General features: G+C 38.6%; 1 protein-coding gene across 5 annotated transcripts in view; it reads left to right on the top strand.

Annotated features, from left to right (window-relative positions):
• Nucleotides 1–24,239, top strand: part of LOC124163643 (metabotropic glutamate receptor 2-like) — a 177,317-nt gene that overhangs the window by 139,249 nt on the left and 13,829 nt on the right. For 4 of the 5 annotated variants that reach the window (XM_046540696.1, XM_046540697.1, XM_046540694.1 and 1 more), the window contains 5 exons: nucleotides 16,833–17,077; nucleotides 21,041–21,200; nucleotides 22,187–22,323; nucleotides 23,055–23,203; nucleotides 23,603–23,799. In XM_046540696.1, the coding sequence (XP_046396652.1) occupies nucleotides 16,850–17,077; nucleotides 21,041–21,200; nucleotides 22,187–22,323; nucleotides 23,055–23,203; nucleotides 23,603–23,799 (871 nt within the window). In that variant the 5' untranslated portion in view covers nucleotides 16,833–16,849. Of the gene's footprint in view, nucleotides 1–6,504; nucleotides 6,983–16,832; nucleotides 17,078–21,040; nucleotides 21,201–22,186; nucleotides 22,324–23,054; nucleotides 23,204–23,602; nucleotides 23,800–24,239 lie in introns of those variants that run through there. The other variant, XM_046540695.1, reaches the window with a different exon arrangement.

Genomic DNA, 24,239 nt, shown 5'->3' with positions numbered 1-24,239 from the left:
TCAATGCGTGCAAAACTAGATACAGGCCTCTCTTGGGATGGCATTGCTAGCCACTTCGGTCCCTCCCACCATAGGTGATTGTGAAGCAGTTGCGAAGGTGCGATTCCTCTAGATGTTAAATCCGCTGGATTTTGGCCGGAGGCAATATGGTTCCATAAAGGAGAAGGTATCCATTCTTGTATTTGACTCACACGGTTAGCGACGTATGTCTTCAGGCGATAAGAAGGAGTTTGAATCCAGCTTAACAAAATTGTAGAATAACACCATGCTGTTGTATTTTCAATATTAATGTGAGAAGAAAGTTGAAGAGAAGAATAATTTAATAATTTTGCTAAAAGATGTGCTCCACATATCTCTAAGCGTGGCAAGAAAATGCGCTTTAGTGGGGAAACTCTTGTTTTGGCATTAAGAATTAATGATTTTATTGCATTACTTCCATCTTTACTGCGAACGTAGATTACAGCACTGTATCCCTGTTGAGATACATCAGAAAACCCATGAAGTTGGATGGATACTGGATGAGCGATGAAAAGCTGACGCTGTAACCTTACTTCTACATCTACATAATACCCCGCGAGCCACCTCTAGGGTGTCTGGCAGGGGGCGATCAATGACCAGCATGCAGCGTGCAATAGGGTAGTTTCCTTCATCAAAGAAAACGAAAAGCATTGATTGAGATTCGTTACCCACCATTAGTGTATTCAAAATATACTAATTATTTCGTTTTAGAAATAGCGGTTTAGACGAATGGCAATGGTACATTTTTATCCTCATTTGAAAAGGGCCAGATTGGCGCCCATGCGATTCCACTCCACGTGACGTCACAGGGACCTAGTTTTTACACGAGAGGATAGGAGTTATACATCGTCATGTAAAGTTTTTGTCACCTTGTGAAACTATTTGGATCTGTAGCCGCCAGGTAATACATACCGATGCCAGGGCTATTTCACGCATGAGATTACGAGTTGCACTCTTGATTATATCTTTATTTCCATCTAAAATTTTGTTCCCACAAGATATGTAAAGTATATCTATCATCTGATGTTAACCGAGTATTTTATGTCTTATTATTTCACATTAAAAAAATTAACTCTATTCGATCCCTTATATTACGTATATGGCACGAACATTAATTCTTACACTAATTCCCGTGCATTACGCCATAGTATCATCAATTTATTAAAACTTTAGCACTTAATTCTTCCCTAAGCTACGGATTTTTTTTCAATTTGCCTCAGTAGTAGGGGCTCTCATTCTTTTGCCCTCCATGTATTTTATTTTAACCCTATGGTCACTTTACTATGCTGCGTCTCAAGGAAAGTTTACTACTTTTAAACTTCTCACCTTATCCCTGTGATTATGCATGTGGTAGGCAGTTGAGAGGGTGAATCTCAATTTCCGGCTTAAAACCAACTCCAATTAATGAGCTGGAGCTATCTTATCCGAAAGTTTGCTAAAGCCGGCCGAATATAAGGCTAAGATAGCGTAAGTTAAATGCTTCTTAAACCTCTTGCTCGATATTTTTTTCTAGATCAATTTAATTTGCATTAATTTACATACATGTGTATGTACAATTTACAAATTTACACACAATATATGAATTTATTTTTTCTAGTTACTCATTCACGCATATGCTTCATTTTATGTCAAAATTAGGAAGACCTGACGAGTTTGTGGAAATTTGGTTAAAGAATGTTGGAGTGAGCAAGAAAATATTTACTGTTAAGCGAAGATCGAAATCACCTTTCTTTGTTTTTAATATACTATTTCATCGATTTTCATTCATACAGATATGTCCCCTAATTTTTATGCTGTATCCTGAAGTCGGAAAAGAAAGGGATTTAGTAATTCACGATGTGTAGGATAAAGGGAATAGCGTGCAATTTCATAATTTAATCACAAGAAATAATTCTTACAACTTATCTACTGTAATAAAAAATAAGCTAAATAAGTTTTCTTGGTTAAAAAAATCACTAATTCATTCTTCACTGTGTGGTATTCCATTATAAGTTTTCTTGAATATATCACTATTACTTATACCACTACGTTTTTGCATTACGCCACCCGTGTTTCGATGAGTTATCATCATCTTCAGGCGTAAATGAAGATATATTCATCTCATTATTCTATTATCATTATCTCATAATGTTACCTAGTTACCAAACGGAGGAAGATATGAGTTAAACAAAATAAAAGTATGATTGATAAATATTCTGACTCACCAATATGATCGTGAAAATTATGAAGTATAACTGCACGTTGAAGAAACTGTGTATCATGGAATAACATCTTAAGTTAAGCATAATATCTATTTCCCTTCTCTTAATGAAGTCATGTTATTCTTGTATTTTATTTTTTACGAGTCATTTGTTCGTAAAAATCGCATTTTACCTTGTTGTTCAAAGTTATGGAGCTAATTAGGCCATGCGTTCATGCAATATGGGTGTATTACAATTATTCGTTTGTATCCGCTCCGTAGTCGTTCGTATGACACTAAAAACATGTTCTGGATAGCCAATATTTTTTTTATTTTCAATGAAAAATAAATCAATATTTGTAATTTTATCTTTTGAATCCGAGGCCTCAATCTCATAGAAATCCAGAGTTATAGCTAGTTAATTAATGACTGTAACACCTAGGTATTTTACGTATACCATTACTGAATTAAATGATAATAATTAATAATGTAAAACAAAGCACATTCGATTCTTACCCGCTGGCGAGTTTCTGAAGATTTGAAAATAAATTATTCAATTCAAAAATAAATTTCAAGGCGAAAATCATTAGACTTTGTAAACTAACCTGTTGCGAATAATGTTAAAATTTCATCAGTAATGTGCTGCCTAATCCGAAGAAAAAAGTTCGACTTTTCTTGGGTAATCTTCTCTGAATTGGGCATTTCATTTTATTGATCTTTGAGTCAAGAGATCCCCGCGGAGATCTCCTGCAGGGCCCATTCCTTACTTCGCCGTATTGCTGGAGATAGGCCATGGTTTAAAAGCTAACAAGATGGATGAATGGTTATAGTGAACAATTGGAGCATAAGTTCAGTGTATACCTATAGAAAAAGTCTAGAGATAAAAGTATAATATATCGAAACAATTATCATTATTACTTTACAAATCATTTTATTTCTTATTATTCCTTTCGTAGATGGGCGTCCACGCTCTTGCATATAAACCGTGCAAAGGCCAGTTTTTATTGAGACAGCTCTGCGACATATTTAGGTTATTATGATTTTTTTGGCTCTCATTGAGACATCTCTCCATGGTGACTCCCACTGGACCTGGTGTTTCTCACTTCATTTCGCTGGCGTTAGAACCACCTCACCACCACAGTTAAGTACCTACGACTCCTTTTGCAAACTGGATTTTCGTGGATGAAGTCATAATCAATTAAAGATGCACTATATGAACCGTGAAAAAATTAGTGCATTAATTATACAAAGTGCAGATAATTAAAAAAATAACTATTTCTCTCACGCACCTTTTTGGAATTAAATATTAATAAAATGTGCGTCCTAATGTGTAGCAGAAATATCGATTTTTTTCGCGTTAGTTCTGCTGAATTGTTTACTTTTTCATTTTGACTGTCATAAGTCGGCCGCCCATTCTGACAACGCAAAGTGAGACTGACAGAGAATGCAAAAATATTTCTGCAGTGCAATTAGGAATTTCGCCATTTTTGTATACAAATGGCTAGCTTTAAAAGATGCTTTGGTGCCTCATCTTCACTGGATTCATTTAAAAAATATCGAAGCGAAAAGCGTAATATTTCGTAAAGTCACTTCTTACAGTCGCTTTCATTCACTAAAGCATTGTCGGGGTTGGGGGACGGGGGAACGTTCCCCCCCCCCCTCAAACGCTTCAAAAATAGGTAAGATTTTTAATGCGGTTATCATTACGTTCGTTTTGCTTTATGTCTTACTGAGCCTCAATCGTTTGAGCCTTGAGTCCAAGTCAAGAAGGCAGATTTGCCGGTCACGGGTCATTCACTATTCAGTGCTCAAAAAAAAAGCATCGCCCAAGTGGGAAAAGGGCTAGAAAATTGTCGTTATTACATATGTATGTAACTTTTTAATAATTTCATATTTATTTATAATTTTCAAATCAAAATAAAGAGAATAATTCATACTTAAATTACTTCAAAAGTTGTTTTAAACCTCAAATATGAGAATAACTGCCTGTCAGACCCTTGTGACCCCCTCCCCCCAGAAAAATAATCCTGTATCCGCCCTTGCACAAAAACATTCGCTGATGAAAAGGAAAAAGGTCAAATTTTATTAGGTGAGATCCACTCCATTGCTTATCATCTTTTGTGGCTCTCGACTCATTACGTCCGTAGATGACCCCACTGGATTCATTAATTTAATTTTCTCTCTCCTTCTCTCTTTCACACTCTCTCTTTCTCTGGATTTAAAACCCCCACAACGCGCGTAATTAAGTAGGTTTGTATCTCGTCGTAATCTTTTTAAATGGTTTAGTGGAGACTGGCAATACATGAATGAAATCGAGAGACCTAATTATATTATTTCATAAATATCTGAAGATATTTTTTTACGCATTGAAGCGCAAATCATCATATTTCCATGTTTTTAGTTAAACTGAATTCTTACTTAGCCCTTCGTTAATCACCCTCTCATTGATTACACCCGAAAGTTGGTTTGGATAGGTGAGGGTATAGCTCACCCTAAACTAACTTCAGACACGGGCAATACACACTTTCGGGATCTAATTACTTTCCTTGGACCACCTCGTATTCCGGCCATTATAACGAGGGGGTATTCGAAGGCTTCACACGGGATTTGAACCCGGAAACCTTTGACCACGAGCCATTGCCGATTACATTTACATAATACCCTGCGAACCACTTCTAGGGTGTTTGGCATGTGGTGATCAATCACCAGCATGCAGCATGCAATTGGATTCCCACATGTATACCACACTGTCCAAAAAACTTTACGCATCCTAACAAACTACACTTCCACATTCATGCAAAGGCAACGCTTTCCTACTACTCATGAAGGCAATCTGCCCATGAAGCTAAAACATCCTGTTAGAAATACTAGGAAATAAATTTATAAACATGCACAAAGGAATAAATAAGTTAGTAGGCTACACTACAAGTCAACTAGCCTATTTGTAAGTCCTAACGCTATCGATATAGTTTCTTATCGTTCGCGGAAAAAAACGAGATTCTGGATCTGTTCCACAGTCTTTCTCTCCTATTTTATTTTTATGATCTGATCTACCGTCGTATATTGGCCCTAATAAATGGCGAAAAGGTCAATTTTTATGAGTTCATCACCGCTCGATTTCCTGTTTCGTTTTGTGACTACGTTCACAGGTGACTCCCGCTGGACCTATCGCTTTTAACCTCCTTCCCCCGCTTCGAAAAACACCGGAGCGGAGCAATTAAGACCTTCCTTCGCCGCGTCGAAGAAAGTGATTGATGAATGAGGGCGAAAGTGCGCACCCAGATGCTCTTTTGTCCTCCGCCCGCCGCGTGAATCACCGCCGTTATCTCGGCGCATCCGGGGGGAACCGTTCACTTTTTTCCCTTCTCGACCGCGAGTGACTCACTTGATTCGCGGCTCAGTGAGTCATTCGAAAGTTCTCAGGTATACGACGGCGTGATGCCGCGTGGGGGAGGGGGTCGGAGTGGCTGTGAGTGGGGGAGGACGGACGACTCAGAACGGGATAGCGAGTGAGTCAGACGCGTCAAGGATGTTGATCGGAGGAGCGGCGAAAACTCTCTTTCTCTCGCAAGTGTGTACCACTACATTAGAGGATTCTCAAGTACGCCGCTAGAATTGTTGTCGCTGCGCGCGCATTAAAATCAGATTTCAAAATCGCCACTCGCGGCGCTACCAGTCATATATATCCACTTTTCACTAGAAAATTCACGGTAGTGATATATAACTCAACCAATGCATCTTATAAACCACACATTTAACAATTACGAGACGATTTTCAACTACAAAATACGACTTCAACTACGGTTAATGGCGAAAGTCACACTGAACGAGATATAATTGCCGAATGGTGCCGTCGAATATAATGCGCGCGAAACGGCAACAGATATAAAGCTTAACCGCCATGTATTTGGGCTTACTTTAATGGAGTACCCTGTGTACCATTCACAAAAACAGACGGTGCGGAGTCCGTGACACTCACCTATATGCCCATCTAGAGGCTGGTACCACGATTTTTTTTTAAACCCGGGTAAAGCCTTCGGATACCCCGAATCAACATCTTCGAAGTGCGAGGTGTCCCAGGGAAAAGAATTATCCCCCCCTTTTTCCAGAATGTGAGGAATTCACATGCCCTTGACCTAGTCAGGGGTGAGCTCTACCCTAACCCAACTAAAAGGACCTTCAAGTTCAGTCACTGAGTGAGTGAGTGGCCTCTTGAGTCTGCCCTCAACCCTCTCCTCCTCTCCATAGAGAGGGCGGGGCTTAGGAGAGGGCTCGTCGACGTAGTTTTCCGCGCTCCTGCGTGAAGCGGTGGTCACAGTTCCGTAGAAAGCGGCCGAGGGTAGCGGTAAGCGGATGGATTCGCAGGCGCCGAGCTGGAGGAAGCGGTCTTATCACGCCTCTTTCCAGCCAGTTTCGTAATTGCATCATTGCCCGTCGTGAACGGAGTGAGAGAGAGAGAGAGTGCGTGTGTTTTTCCCTGCATCATTCCATCCGCAGGCCCACCTACGCTCTTCCGAGAATCCGCGCGGCTCTTTTCCCGGTGATTTCAGAAAGACGTGGTTTTTTTCTCGTGTTCGGTGCAGTGCGGTGCTCACGTTCGTAGATGGAGGAAGGATATCTCCGTAGTGCAGTGATTCTATTGTCGTCGTTTCCGTGGGTCGATATTGTACCGTGTGGCGGCACGTGCTGATGAAGCCGATTGTTCGGCCGGCTGATTTGAGTGAAGTTTTGAGCCGGGAAACGCCAGCGCCCTTTGCGGTGCGTGTAGAAGGACTGCCCTCCGAGGTACGTAAGAAGCGCGTGAAAGTGGGCGTGGCCTTAACATATCGCATGTCTCTCCCTCGATCAGTCTTTTTCGGTGAGCTATTAATCGCTTAAAAACTTAGAATATCAACTCGAAATTTTCAAAGTTTATAAACTAGACCCTTGTAAATATTTCTCTTTTCTTCTATATATATTAAGTGTGTAACTTGTCAGCTTGTCTGCATTTTGCGCAGCCATGCTTTAGGGTCTATCTCAGTCGTATTAAGTGCTTCAGGGATGGGGATAGGTGCGTTCGACGCACAATTTCTGCACACACATTTTAAGATCCTAGAGCTGTACATCTATATCTGCAAAGTACCCTGCAAGCCACTTCTAGGGTGTTTGGCAGGGGGTGATCATTCAACAGCATGTAGCATGCAATAGGATTCACACATGCACATCACACAGTCCAAATAACGTCACGCATACTAACAAATTATACTACCACTTGCTTATAGAAGTAATAAGAAAATTCGGAAACATACATTAAAGTATATATAAGTTAGTAGGCTACGCTACAAGTCGTCTAATATATTTGTGAGTTCCAACGCTACTGTTATAATCTCTTATTAATTATAATAATAATAAACGTCTTTATTGGGCGAGATTGGGACTAGAGAGTCTCATCTTCCATCTAACCCCTTATTGATCGTGGAAAAAAGGCATTCTGAATTTGTCTGTTCTGCAGTCTATCTCTCCTATTTTATTTAGATGATCTGATCTACCGTAGTACGTTGGCGTTCGTAAGATATTGTTAACTTCGTCAGAGAAGACACTGCTCTAGAATTTATCTGACCTGTTATTTCCCGAATAGCTGTAGCTTGACATTGCGTAAAGATGCTGGAAAAAACATCCAAAAATGGGCAAAAAACAGCCTGCCCATAAAACGGGAGGCAAACAGTGGTAAGCCGCAATTAATTCCTGTCTCCCCGGAGCAGTGGTTTTCCTTTCCAAAACTCTAGCAACAGGTGCAACACTATGACAGGCGCCACAACGATGGGCGACAAGGCAACGCATGGCAGCACAGCAGGGTCAACCTGGCTGTGGAACAGGCAGGTTGGCACTGTTAGTAAACAAATTATTCATATGACAGCATATTCTCAACCAGCACAATGAGGACTTTACAATTGTAATTTCGACCACAACAAACAATGGTCAACTACGCACATCCACGGCCTGGATATAGATAACTTAACCCGGTAGGACTCGAACCCGCGACCTCTTGAAAAGAACTTATTCCAGCCGCCACCAAGGCTGGCATATCGCATGTATCTCCAGTTTGAAAAAAATTAAAAAGCACTGCGTAGAACAAGTGACTTTGTACGTAGTCTTGCGCACAGGGGAAAAGTTATTTGCACCAAGGATGAAATTCACCATGAAAAAAACCATTCGGTTTAGCAGGGATTCGAACCCAGATCTCTGTATTGCCGGTCAGGTATGCTACCATTTGATACCACCTCCTGAATTTTTTCCTTTTAATTATTTCCCTAGGAGTGATTTTTTCTTTGAGTTTAAAGAATGTTAGAAAGGTGTCTACTCCATTCGCCATGAAAATTTCAATGTTATAGCGTAGTTTTTAAGCGAGTACTCCGGCACAAAAAATACCGGTGGAGAGGAAGGTATGTATTTTCTTAAGAGACGGATACACTACCTTCGCGGCAGACCCATAACTAGTTTCTTAGTATTTTAGAAACTTAGGATTCGTCAAGCGTATTGTTGGAGGATTTTCGGATGAGAAAGTAAAAGAGAGGTGCTACTTCGCACTCGTCCGACCACCCCTTGAATATGCAGCGAGCATATGGGATTTAAACGCAGAAAGACTTAGAACTGAATAAAATAAAAAGGAAGGCTGCGCGATTCGTCAAAAACTGCCACGGGCGTACACACGGCGTTAACCAGATACTAAGCGAATTAAGCTGGGAGCCGCTGGGAGTCCCGGAGGCTGCGCACTAGGCTTAGATTGCTTGAACAATTGATAATGGACATCTTTAAGAGCGACACGGAGAACATAATACTGGAGCCACACTGTATTTTGAGGTCCGACAGAAGCGATAAATTTAGGGAGATAGTATGCCAAATGGATGGACCTGGGATTTTTCCCCCCGAACCATAAAGGACTTTCATAAATCCTAATCGTAATTTTGTTTGAGCGTTTGCTTTTAATATGTAGACGACAGGTGTCCTAGCACCCCCTGCAACACACCTTTTTAGGTGGCTTGCGGAATAGTATGTAGATTTAGAGTGAGGCAGAGGGCACATGCCCCGGGCGGCATATTCCAGGGGGCGGCAAAATTTGAAAAGTATATTAGAAAGTTATTATTTTAATAAAATTTTAAAATTTTGTTAATTTTATAATTTAATTATTTAACGATAATATTAAATTATAAATCATTAAACAATAATATCATTAGCATTTCTTAATAGCAAACATACGGCGTATAATTTCAACTACTGCATCTCAAAAAATAGCATATGGATCTATTATATTTTAGTGGTGGGTAGAGGGGGAAGGGAGCGTTGGGGGATGATGGGAGGGGGGCGGGAAACCGATCTTTGTCCCTCTGACAAAACTCATTGTTCCGGCTCTGCTTCGCGGAAGGCATAAACGCTGATTAAGTAATAGCTACAATTGGTCGTGTATGTTTTTATGAGAATAGTATTCAACACTGTATTCTCAACATGGTATATACGAAGTACAGAATATAAAAACGTTTGTTTTCAGTTTTTCTCTAACACAGTGGAAACAGTAGTGAAAATGTTCAATGCATCCTCTAGCATTATTTTTATTTATACATTAAATAATGCGTAATAGGTGAATACGACGAGACAATTAGCAACTATTGCGATGAGTTCGCACCATCTCTGGAGACGCTGAATAATCTCCTTCGAGGCTAGTAACAGATGATGTCCGTGATCCATTGTGGGTACCGAAATGATCTAAAGTTTGCTAGACTCGATCACACTCCTTGCTGACGTCAAGGAAGGCGGCGGCGCAGCAACCTTAAGTATTGAAGGAGACTATAATAAAGTTTATGGCTCTGAGAAGGGCATGATGGAACGAATGTTTGCTTCGGAAGCTGTACTGGAAGTGTGGTTGGATCTTTTCCGACTCCAAGTGACTCTACAGGTGGTGTTGGATAACTCTCTCCAGCAAAGACAGTTATCCTTGTGTAAATATTTGAAATATCCTATTATAATAGTGAATGCAATCGGTAAGATAACAAATAACTGAATGCAAAGAAATAAATTTACTTCTCATGTATGTTAGCACCAGACCTGTGCAAAAAGTGTAAGATGGTAGCCCCATAACTATTCAGTAAGGGGTACCTATATATTCCACAATTATTTAAGTGTTTTCTAATTTAATATATTTGAATTTAAATGGAATAAAGTTATATATTATATTTTCTGGAGTCCAACAAGCAGCGAGATCGGCCGGTAACTTGAGATGGCAGTTGGCGATTTTCCCGGCTTGTTCTAACACCGTGAAAATAGTAGTGAATTTTTTCAAAACATCCACTAGCATTTTCAATAATATAGATAGCCTTTTATTTATACATTAAATAATTTGTGCTGATTGAATACGATGTGACAACAAGCTACTACCACCTGACTTCTTTACTTTTTTAGTTGACACGTTATCAAGGATGCTTAAAAACTGTTTGCAACCGTTATTTTTTAGCTCTCTCCTTCCTCGGAGTCGACTCAAAAATGAAGGGTGCCAGATCATTGCTACTCAAATTTACCCAAAATTTAGAATGTGGCGAAAAATGTAAACGCTCCGTTACCATGGCTATGCAGCGAAATGAGAAATCATTCTGGTCTCCATCGACGCTTCTCGACAAGGTATTGGGCCCCTTAAAGGGGTCGACTATAAAAATTACGTTACCAATTTGAAGGGATAATGGGGCTAATTCATATGAACTAATGGCTGAGGACGTACCATAGTGGAAATTCTTCATTGTAAAGAGCGTCTGAAGAAATTGCAACTTGGCTGTTTCCACGTGAGGTATTGTTTTTGCCAGCCAACGTTTCGTTGCAAGTAACATGATCAAGCTCAAAATTCCGGAAAAAAATAGCACTATTCGTGGGTTGTCCAGAAAATCCGTAGACGGACATAACACGTACTTTATTAAAAGTTTTATGTCTGCGTCTCCTTCAAAGTACCCGACTAGCTGACGCACGCACTTGTCTCAAAGTGTTTCCACCGGTGGAAAAAATCCCGGAACGATTTATTTAGAGATGCTTATCAGTTCCCTCATCGCATCTGCATCAGTTTCGGGAATCGTCTCAATTCAAGTGGTTGGGGTACACTACTTCCTGGGTCCTTTCACTGCCTCCCCACCGCTGCAATTCACTAACAAGAATGTTCATTTTTGCTGTATTTTATTGCATCGTGATAATGTTCACAACAACTTAAGTTTGCGTAACTTTACTTATGATGAAAAATCAGTTGATGACAATCCTTCAGTCACAGCACACACGGCGCCTCAATCGTGGAATCGATTTCCGAATGCCTCCGTTCTTTATACATTTATCGATAGATAAAAACTATCTTCCTCGGTTCTAGTATTTTTAAAGAGAACTTTTGAGTTTTTATAATTAGGCTAATGACCATCCCTGGCCAATTCACGCCATATTAAGTTATTGTAAACCAAAAGACGCTACTTTGACGCCTTCAATTCCATATTCCAGCAAGTTATTCGAGGTAAGCGGTTTTCAACAGGAATTAACTCCGTAACGGAACCATAGTCAGTAGCAATATAACCTCTCGTGGAAATGGCGAAATTACAGGGTCTTCAGACATTTAGCCGACCGATTACGTTAAATTCCCTCTTTATAGACTCTTTGAAAAATAATTACTTTTTTGCGTGATATATTTGATGTTGAAGAGTATAGTCAACGTGCACTGCGTTTATATTAGTAAAAAAATATATAAATTTCAATCAATAGGCACTTGTTGCTTCAGTAAACTCCGCTATTATCACTCAACAAGCGCGTATATATTTCAGTTACAGCACATATTCACCAATAAATCCGAAAATAGAACTATTTAGTGCTTACATGTTATTGTTATCATAATTTCCATGATACAAAGCACGATGGTGTTGGCATAAGTATATTTTTCGCAACATGTATTTTTTTGGAACCATTACATTCTAATAATGCATGTTTTAATCTAGCCTTCTATTTCTAATGCTTACTTTGGATTTTTCTAAATAATATTTACTCAATTCTTTTGTTATAATCTCCTAAAAATACATACTGCGCTATTCGCCAAAAATTACTACGGGCGTACAGAAAGCGTTTTGCAGACGTTAAACGAATTGGGCTGGGAGCCACTAGAGACTCGGAGGCTACGCGCTAGGTTTAGAATTCATGAACAATTGAGAATAGATATCTTTCAGAGCGACACAGAGAACATCATATTAGAACCTCACTGTATTTACAGATTTTGACGGAAACCATAAATTATGATAGAAATTTTGCCGAACGGATCGGTACCTATAGTAATTCGTTTTCCCCCAAATAATAAATGACTATAATGAATGCTAGACGGAATTTCGTTAGAGCATTACCTTTTTATTTGTAAATGATACGTGACCTAATTAGGTCCAGGTCAGTGGCTTAGCCAGGAATTTTGTTCGGAGGGGGTTCCAGAATCAGGGGGGGAAATTAGTGAAAAACAGTGTTCTAAGCAGATGGTTTTAAAAAATTTATCACTTTTCATAATAGAAAATCTTCATTTTTCAAATAAATCTTTTGTAAATTCATGATTTTTCAGTATTTGGTTTTATTTTGTGATGCAAAGCAAGTGTGCTTTTATATTTCGGGGGGGGGGATCCACCGGACCTCCGCCACCCCACTAAGTCAATGGTCCAGGAGATCTCACCCCTACTGAGCTGGTTTTCGGGGTAATATGAAGATGTAGATGTAAAGTTGTCCGTTATTTTCATTATTATCAGTCGTTGCTTGGACGACAGTCGTAAACAAGAATTAAATTACGCTTATAATATCTCTGCATCGCGGGAATTTTGAGGACCCGGCTTAACCCTTCAAATTTCTCAAAAATTAATAAAATCCGAAGATCCAAGCGTGATAGAGTGGAATTTTTTCATATTGAAATAAATACTTGAAATTTTCTACGACAATAAAATTTTAATCCGATCTAGGTCTCGATGTTACTACATCATCTACAAGATAAAAAATGATTGTAAAAAACCATTGTAATGGAATGGAACCATTTTGTACCGTGGGGATGATGACCTAGGTCGAAATAAAATTTTACAATCTCGGAAACTTGCGAGTGATTATTTCAATATCTCAAAAATTACTCATTCGAGCAATTAATTACCCTCTCACTACGTCATTCAATTCGGAGGTTAGATTGGATAGCTTTTGGTAGCAGGGGCGTAGCTAAGAGTTAAGGCTAAGTGGAGTTTTAGGCGCAACTAATACTTTGGGGTGTGGGGGTATTGCATACCCGCAAGGGTAAGTAGGAATTGCGGGGGCCCTCCTCCAGAAAAATTTTAAGATTAATGGTTCAAAATGGCGAGTTTTACGGCTTTATGAGGGATATGTTATTAATCCTAATGCTATTCTATATTTAATACTAATCCAATTAAGTAAAATGGATTAAAATTAAAAATTTCTCTGAGCTCTGGGGGGTTTTTATCCCCCAAAACTCCCCCTCGCTGCGCCACGGATTTTTTAGCGATCACCCCGGCCTTGGCCACGGGTGGAATTCACCCAGGAAGGACGTGAATCCGCGAATGACACACATTCCCGGAGCGGAGACTATTTCCTCTCCCTGAGCCGCCACGAGCTCCCTTGAATTTTGTGGGGGATGTATCCGATGCCCTAACCCGGCATTAGAATCCGAGGCCCATCGATGGGTGGCCAAGCGCTCTAGCCACTAAGCTAAGGCCCTCCCACGAGAAAGAAGCAAAAATCAACTAATGGCATAGGAAAAATAAAAGTGGCTGTGCTATTTGGAGGAGGAGCGACGAACAACTGAAGTCATTTACGCCATTAGGGACGGTTTGGGAATTAATGGTGGAGAGAAACCCGGCGTCGGCATGAGCGTACTCTTAACGGAAGGCGCTAAGGGGACCACAGCTTAACGTCCCATTCGACGGACGGAGTGTTGCGCTTCAAATGTTCTCCACACAACATTCAAGCACGGCAGTCTGAAAATTCTCTGCCACCGCCGGGATTTGAAGTCGAGCCCACGGGGTGGGAAGCCAACACTCCAGCCACCACACCAACCCGATTCCCGGAAAATAAAAAAAAACTGTCCAAACTAGATTAATTTATCGTATTTCTTTAACAATGGGAACTTTCTATCAGATTCCTTTAACACGGAAATTTTCCGTCAGCTTGATAGCTTCACGATTGTAATGTTGGTAGCACCTATTCCGTGGCCTTAAACTTCCTGTTTCTTTTGTCCTTGATCGTAGCATATATTTACTCTGCTGGCTTTTGAACTACGGCAATAACAATTACATAAAACCTTTGTGAGACTCGAATAAGCCGTTAAAAATGCTTTCTTATTTGTATCAGTTTAAAAATCCCCTGTTATTGCATTTTTTCCTTACCTGCGCTGTTGAATGCGAGTTGCAATGCAGTTTTTTAGGAACCTATTCAAAACCACGATATTTTTTAGTAGAAAGTAATTAGTTTTTATTTACAATTCCTACCGAAATTCCTGCAAAAGCTTTATATGAATAATATTTGTTTTTATGGATTAAGTTTTTATTGAAAATATTTTAGCCACTTTTCCTAAATGGCCCGATTCGATTAAGCGCTCGCTTTATTTGAAATCTTTATTTTATCTTCTGAATTTTATCTTATGAATATCCGGGTTCACAAAATATTTAATTAATTTGGGTACGAAAATCAAAGAAATTTTTTGCGGCAAACTATATCGAATAATCTAATCATTTGTTGCATACGATATAGTTTAGCGAGGGTTTTTGTCACGATTTCAAAAACTAAAGTCTTGCATAGATAAATATGGTTACATAGTACCTACATTGCTCGAAGCCCTCATGGAGTTTTTCGGTCATATTGGCTTTCATCACTGACTTAATCATCAATCGCCATAGCTCAAGCACTCATTCAAGTTCATTTATTACTGCTTTTCCTGGTCCTTCATTTATCTCAAACAAAACACAACAAAAGCAAGCTTTTTAAATTTTAGTATCATCCATGGCGTACGTCCTGTCGCGTGAAACAAACATACTTGACATAGGGTATTCAAGTATTTGTCGCCTTAAATGAGTGGGAAACTGTAAGTTGGGGTAAGAATAGTTGACATCCGAAGGGAATAAATTAGACGAACTGAAAATTAGTGACATGTCCGGTTATAACTGTTGGCATTATTTCTGAATTTAACATCGGAAGGTTTAGATTAGCATACATCTGAATTATTTACTACTAAGCTATTATTTATTCCAAAGTTGTGCAAAGTAACGTAATTAGTTAGCTTCTCTTGTCTGTTAAATTGATGGTAATTTGCCTGTACTGAACTGGTACTGAATAAAGACATACCTTTGAATATTTTCATAGTAATATGAGTTGGATTACTATTGATTTTTTTTTTTTGTTTTAAGTATAAATTCTCTACTACGGGTTTTGCGAAATATACTTGGTCGTTATATTGCCATGAGAAAAAAATTTGGCTTCGGAAGATTTTGTATCGATGATAAGTCCTATTTAAGTGTTTAAATTACAGCGATTCTTGGTGTGTGGTTAAAGTACGTTTAATTCATCGTTAGTTTCGTAAATTTGAACGTCTGATTAAACGTTGTTTTCGGGTGTCAGTTACTAGGTAATCATAATCATGTTCTTTGGGCAGAACGGATGGGGCGGAACGGGTTAGTAAGAAAAAATGGCAAAAAAGAATGATGGGATGAAGGGACAACTCTATGTTTATACTGCGGCGATTTCCATTCAAAATCAATTGAAGGTGGGTCACTTGTTCCATTTGCAAGGAATGAGCTCACAATTCTTGTATAAGAATGGACAGTTAAGTAGATGATTCTGTATTTGTGAGTGAATGTTGCGATTAGGCTTCAAAAAAGACTAAGTAAAAGCGTACTGCATCTAAAATCATTAAAATTTAAAGACAAGAGCAAACAAGTTGACTTTTTCTTTAGTTTAACTTGGCTTTGTAAATCATTTTCACGCTACCCCATTCCGCCCCATACCTGGGGCAGAACGGGGCAAATGACAAAATGTGTTGCTTTTGAGAAAAAATGCATAATTAAGATTTTTTCAATATATTATTGTATTTTTGTGTTCAATATATTTCAAAATTTCTATTGAAAATGTGAGATGATTTTATTAAACCTTTGTTTTCTTGTTTTTTAACGTTTTGAACTTGATACTCCATTCTTCCCTGGGTTCCTCTATTTGAAATTTTGAGGCAACAAAATTGATAAAAGTGTTATTTTACTATTATGTCTTTTGGTGATGGTTTTCCGGGTTTACACCGCGTTGATTCATGTTTTTGCGGACGACAGTTTCGGGCGCGTTCCAGCAAATCCCGTCTTCGGGTCCAAATGATCTGCAGATCTGCGATCATTTGGACCCGAAGACGGGAGCTGGAACGCGCCCGAAACTGTCGTTCGCAAAAACATGAATCAACGCGGTGTAAACTCGGAAAACCATCACCAATCAACTCACCGCGGAAGCCTCCGTAATTATTATGTCTTTTGTTAACCAGCGCCAGAACGGCGTTCCGGCACATAACACCACTTTAAATGATTCAATATCAGTGGTTATTTTAGTCCCAATTACGATTCATGTTTTTTTTTACTTATTTCAGAACATCATTTGAATGCCATGGTTGATGCAACTAATGGGTGGCCTATGGCAGCCCATACCATCGGCAATGTGTTTTGTCCCCAGCACCTCTTGACACTGGCGGGAACAGTGGCCATTCTGGCAGCTGGCGTGGGGCAGTCTGCGGGATTGAGATCATACCTTAATTACACCGGGGACATCATGCTCGGCGCCTTGTTCCCAATTCACAAAAAGGGCTCCGTTGGTGTTGAATGTGGCAGAATACAGGTAAGGCGTAACTCTGCTTTTAAACCGCATCACTTGCGACTTAATTCCTGCCTCTTGGCGCGAACGTACGCATGATTTCATACATACTGGCCTATTCTTTTCATGCAGGGATTATTTTAGCCTGAGGGCTTTTAAGAGGTTTTATTTCATCCTTGAAACTTAGGTCAAAAAAATAGATATTTGAATCGATTTCATTGGTTATACATATTATTACTTCTATATTACTATAGAAGGAGAATGTTATTCATTGGTTAAGGCTAACGACCATAGATGTCGCGTCGGTCACCTCCTGCAATCACCATACATTACCTGAGTAGAGCAGGTTAAATTACTTAGCGTGCTTCCTTGATGTAGATAGTTGCCTTTTTATCCTTAAATTTCCTGCTGGGAATGAGACTATTCCACTTTTTTTCGATTCCGATTCTGTCAAATCGATTCTCCATCCTAGATTCCGATTCCATCGATTATAATTTATACAATGCCTCGTTCAGATTAGCATTGTTCCAGCAATCGTCGGACATTCGTGCATTCACACAACGATGGTTAAAACCTGTGCTGCCCTCTAGTGCTGACATCTAAAATGAACGAAAAATTGACGGTTAGCAGAGCTGTTGAGGTATGCAGGGCAGTGGCGGCTCGTGAGTCAAATGCTGGGGGGGGCGCACTCCACCGGGGGGTCATAATTTTTTAATATTTCGTGTATTTTATTAAGTTTTTACGGCAATCTAGGAATAAAATTTTGTGATGCCATATGTTCCGTTTTTTTCAACAAAAATACCTAGTTTTCCTAATAAAGCTTGATTAATAAATACTAAATGCAGTAGACTCTCGGTCATACGGATCGGCTTAGTCCGGACTCTCGATTATACTGATCAATGATCTTGAAGAATAAAAATATATTTGCTGCGATATTTTGCAAATACAAACGAAAATACGTAACTTCAGGTTTTAGCGCCTACATTCTTCGTGCGGATATGCCCGCAATACACTTATGTTGTTCGTTTTGCATTCATAATGCGTTATTTGTCAAATCTATTCAACATTTGCAAAGATTTAGGTAGCAATGACACTTGAAACACCTGAGGAGGGAGGGGAGTGTCACTGACTTCCACTAGGTAACAAACACTACTAGAATGCGCGCGCTTTGCTATTGCAGATGTAAACTTTGATTGCGGTGTTCGCGTTGCTTCTTGAATACAGTATGATTTAAAATCAATAATTAAACATTTCTCACACATTTTTAACAAAATATGAAATACTCACATGCCTTTAGTTATATTGCAGAAGTCCATCCTTCTCTCCTTTTTTCCAGCAAAGTGATCAATTACACGTTCGTTGAAATCAGCGCCGGACAACAATTTCTTTCCGATTGAACACATGGCAAGGGCACTAGTCTATAAATAAACAAGGGACTTAATAAACAAGGGACGACACAAAATGGGCCGACGAAAAATACGACCAAAAAGAACAAGGTGCCTAGACACAGATTTGGGGACAATTTTTCCCTATATTTCCCTAAAACAAAAACGAGCACTGTTGATTAATTCAAAATTGTCTTCTTGAATGTACACACAGCACTAAGAAACTTCTCAATCGGCAATTAAACACAGTTAACTCCTCAAAAATGATATCTGAACTCATTTCACTCCGTTCTTTCCGAGAGTCTTGCCGTTACTATAAGGAAGACTCAAGGGAGATAGAAGTCGTGGTCCACTAAATGCTGATTCAGCTGAGGGACGAATTTAAGGTCAGCAAAGGCATTCAAGCAAACAAAAGACGTCACGGACCATCTCCTTGAGTCTAAGATTCATATGTGGTAAACACACGAAACGCCAACGGGTCGCACTTGGAATAACCATGTCTTCGAAATCATTGCCATGATATTATAGAATATAAATTCTAGATCGTAAAAGAAGACGACTCTGAACCACAGATAGGAGCTGTAAGGATCTCCGCACTGATATTAACTCTTCGAAGCCATTTAAATCAGACCCAAGTGGACATTTTCCGTCAGACAGCTACCGCTCTGCCGCTGAGGAATTAGGTGAACATGAACTAATAGAACAAAGACGGCTAGAAAAATGATGAACCTACACACAAAAGGTGCATTGTACGCGGAACTTCTTGACATTCATTGAATGACTCTATTTAAAGTCACGTTTTACGGGTTAAATCATGTTTAATCCTTCACCCTATCACGCACGCACCTATTTCTTAAATTATAAATCAGTGGGGAATGTTAACTGATTTTTCCTAATACTGCAGGTCTTTTGATAAATTTATCTGAAAAATAGGTACCGCATTTCTAATCATCGGGAATATATGAATACATTGTTCAGGCCTAAACATTATAATATTAGTTTCCCCAAGGTTCTTGAAATTCGTAATCATAACAGAACTGTGGCAAATACTCGAGAATAGTTTTCCTACATCAATACGATTAATAATGTTCAGTGCACAATGGCTCAATATGTGGCGGCCTTTATACCCCAAGCTTATAGTCTATTTTCATATTATTTATCTTCCTGGAATCGATGGAATCGGAAGCACATTTGGCGATCGATTCTCGATTCCGATTCCGATTCCGTGCCCGAGAATCAATGGAATCGAGAATCGACACATTGGTATTTTTTTCTTTACGGCACCGTAAGATTTTCGGGAAGAATTAGGGGCGCCGGGAACGTCGAGAGAATGCAACAGGCGACACACGTGCGTTGCGCGGATTGCGGTTCACTAAGGATATACGTGAGGTAACGACCCTTTCCAGGATGGCCGTGTGGAAATCCTGAACCGGTCTGCGGTTCCGAAAATAAGCCGTTCGCGAATTCGGCGCACCGGTTCAGTTGACCGAAATCTCTGCAGAACCGCTTTGTCATGCTAAAGCTTTTTTTCTACTTGATCGGTTATTTTTTCTTCTTAATCGGCTTATGCTACGGGACCATTATTTTCCTACTGAATCTACATTTTGCTGAACTTTTCTTTGGGCAAGGTTCTGAACGAAGTTCAATTCTAAAGCGATAATTTCGGACGAATAACACTGTTAAAGTCATGAAGTATCTCTTGGTGATGTAAGTGTGATAATTGTAATTTCCTTTGTGATCAACAGGCACCAAAAAGGAAGGAATTTTGCGAGTCACACTAACAGAAATGGTTGATAACATACTACAGTTTAATAAACGTGGGTGTGGCAAACTACCGGCGATGATAAAGAAGTATAACCTTCGATATATATCCCCAATGTGATGTTCAGAACCTCTCTGGTGAAAATTCAGAGCACCGAGCCTCCTGATAAAGAAATCCAAACCACTTTCATGGTCCACTGGAAAACTGCTCAGTCCTACCTTTCACTACGGAACGAAGGATAGGGAAAGAAGGATCTAGGTCTTTGTCTATATGGTCGGAGGGGGAGAGGGGGTTGTGCATGACATAGATTGAGATCATTCCCATTGATTATTATTCCATGTGATTCATTCTGTGTGGTTGTCTTTGCGCTTTAAATTTATTGAGTTTTTGAAATTTTTCATTTTTCAATTTTCTATTCAGCATAGACAAAACCTCATTTCATAATAATTTTACTTTTTAATTTTCTTTTATCGCTATGAACATATTGTCACATACATGGTTATAAATTAATGATGTTCGACTTAATATTGCTGCAGTTAATGTTGCTACTACTCCAATAATTTTAGCTGTTGGCTTTTCTGACGATAACACTCAAGGCATTAATTTCACGCATGCACTGAATTTGTACATCAGTATTCGATATACTTAGCCTTACATATGATTTATAGCTAACAGATTTTAATTTTTATGAAACTCCTATAGTTATATTTTTGATTGGCTATGTACATTTACTCCTTTTTCCAATATTCTCCGCTGACTTGATGGCATCTCTGATATAGCATCATTAATTTCTGCTTTATTCCTTACTGATGAACTCTTTCTACACCTTTATTTCTACAGTTAGAGGATGGCATTCAACCTCTGGAGGCTGCATTGTACACCATAAAACAAATTAACAAGAATGATAAAATCCTCCCTGGTGTCAACCTGGGTATGATTGCCTTTGATTCATGTGACAATGCTGCTTATGCGTTGGAGCAATCACTGGACTTTGTCAAAGGTACAAGGCTAAGCCTTTTATAAATCCTTTATTCCATTAGATGTATTTCCAGGGGCAATCTGATCAGGTTGGCTGGTTGGCAATTACCATGGGCCCCGAGCTTGGGGGGGGGGGGGGGGAATACTTGCATCTATCTTGAGGCACATATGAAAGGTGTATTAAAAAAAGTACGCAGATTACTTGAGCCAAAGTTTTTTTTCAATTGTAAAATTCTACGTTTTCATTTATTTGCTTTATTAACAACCAAGTATGAAATGATTATGTAAAAAATAAATAAAATCTAGGTGTCAGAAAATTAATAGACCTGATACTTTTTGGAAGGGTTATTTGAAAAGTTAAATTTAGAGATTTTGTAGATTTCAATGCAGTTCATTGGAACAAATTTATTGAATAGATAACAGAACCATAATACGTTGATAAGTTTTATTAGCTGTGAAATTCTTACTCTTTCACAGCATGTTTTCTCACAAAATGCTATTTTTTATGAACTTTTATCTAGTTTATTTAGAGCCAGGATAGTGCCAAAACCCATTTCCGGGCGCGCAATTTCCTAATAATTTCTGGGGGATACCCCAGAATCCTTTGGTTAGGAGAGCCCCAGCTGAGGGCCTCCAATCGCCCAGGCCTCACTTGAAAACTCAGTTCATAAGGATCTGGCATAATTTCAGTTTAAACTTTATGGCAGGGACTTCAGCCCTTTGAAATGTCTCCATTTTCAATCAGAGGTCCTGCTCCATTAATATTTTGAACATTTGGTGCTTACTTATAGTCGATGAACCTTTTTCTAAGATTTTTTCATCTGAAAAATAATTCCTGGCATTCTCTGTTTACTCTTCAACATGTCAATTATGTAATTAGAGCTACAAGAGATTATCTTTGATTTCTCGATATGAACAATTACTTCTGTCGCTTTAATGAGTTATTCTGTTTCTGGAGGACATTTCAGTCTTGAGCTTTTTCTTATTTTCTTATTATCTCTTGCATAGGATTCATCGCTCATTTCAACGAGCATCACGAGACTGAATTTCAGTGTTTGGATGGCAGCATGCCAAAATTTCGAGGTGGCAGCTTTGACCAAGTTGTGGCTGTTATTGGAGCCCAGTCATCATCTGTAACAATACAGGTATGTTGGGATAGGCAAGGGTACAGTTCACCCTAAACTGTGCACTAATACGCGGTGTGAATGTATTACATTCAGGATAATGAGGCAGATTTTTGTTAGGTGTGTTCCATGGTTTTACTATGGATTTCTTCCAGGGGACCCTCAAGTCTGTAGCTAAATGCCTATACCAACTTGCTATCATGCTCCCCACCTTGGCTTCTGTGATCCTCATATTTTTTTATTAAGCTTTTTTCTTTACATTATGAAATTATAGCAAGCTTTTTTCTTATTGGTGGAGTTTCTGTCGTGAACTTATGAAAAAAGTTAGGTACATATGATAATTTTTCTCTTATATGAAAAATGAAAAATTCAGTCCATTCTTAGTTGTCTATTGTGTATATGCATTTAAATTTAATAGGAATCTCATGTTGTCCCATTTTACTTTGGAGAAGTATCTCAATTAAATATGTATGAATATTTTCCATATGCAGCTATGAGTTGTTTTTCTGCTATTATTTCCTGTCCTAATTGGACGTCCAAATTTTTTGTGTAGTTAGAAAATAGCTGAAGTATAATATGCATGAATGTTGAAACCAATATTTATATATTTTGATGATCTATATATAAATATCAAAATTGAAAACTTTAAAGCAGCCGAGTTTCAACACTAACATTATTGCCTACAACCTTTCATAATGAATTCATAATTTTTTTGGTTGCATGAAATACATGTATTTTTATTCTCTAAACAGGTGGCAACAATGCTCAGGCTGTTCAAAGTTCCACAAGTGAGTTACCTTTCAACTTCACCTTCTCTCAGTAACCAAGATCGCTTCCCTTATTTCTTTCGGACTGTACCAAGTGACATCAACCAAGCTCACGTCATGCTAGCCATGCTCAGGTAAGAATGTTATACAGATGGTAGAAAACATACATAGTTATTATTTTAGCAATACATAAATGAATTGATTCTTTGCATTCCCATGAAAGTACTGTGTGTTAATGGGGGAAAAAGAGCCTGCCCCCTTCATTTCTTTGCCTTCACGAAAACTCATCGATGAAAATCTCAAATAAATCTTGGATCAATCACAAAAAATAAATGTATAAAATATGTTAATCTATGTTTTTAGCTATTATGTTAATCAACTCTCCTGCATATAGAAGTATTTAGTTCTTGTGTGAATTTATGCAAATTTTATAAATATTTTATTTTTATTGTGCTTACGGAAAGCTTGGTATTTTGCTCTTCTATGGTTGCATTGAAAATTTTAAACTCTCCTCTTCTACTTCCATTTTCCAGTCAGTTCAACTGGACATATGTCTCTGTGATATATTCAGATAATGACTATGGGAACCATGGCTTTGAGACTTTAAGCACATTAGCTGGAAATTACTCGGTGTGCTTCTCTACTCCTCAGAGAATTGACAAAGACAGGTTTACTGCTGATGACTATGACAGGGTCATCCATACGTTAGTGAACAAGACAAATGTGAGAGGTGAGTTTGATAATCTGATGTTTTACTCAGCTTATAATTTTAGTGACATCTTCTCCATATTCAAGAAAGTTAACATTTTAATGAAGTTTAAAACTGTTTTTCTCTAAATGCTTGACTTAAGTTGTGCATTTAAAATCCTGTATGGATTCTCCACTGAGTTTGATTCCAAAAGAATTGATTTCTCAGTATCTGGACATGTATGATTGATGTTACGTATTTGTATACTGTGTTTATTTTTGCAATGTAATGTTTCAGACAGAAAGGAATGGTGAAAAATGGGCAATGGTTTATTTTTACCAGATCTTCATGATTCTCACTCACTTTTAAAAACTATGTTCACTTCAATATACCCTTCTTTTATACCACCCATGGCATATAAATGTTGGTGCTTTTCCAAATGTTGAACCAAAATACAAAAAATATTCCCTTTTTCATGCTCT

Source organism: Ischnura elegans, chromosome 8 (assembly GCF_921293095.1).
Source record: "Ischnura elegans chromosome 8, ioIscEleg1.1, whole genome shotgun sequence".
In the NCBI taxonomy this organism is placed as follows: Eukaryota; Metazoa; Arthropoda; class Insecta; order Odonata; family Coenagrionidae; genus Ischnura; species Ischnura elegans.
The sequence above is the reverse complement of the archived record's forward strand: the minus strand, read 5'-3'. Positions and strand labels throughout refer to the sequence as shown.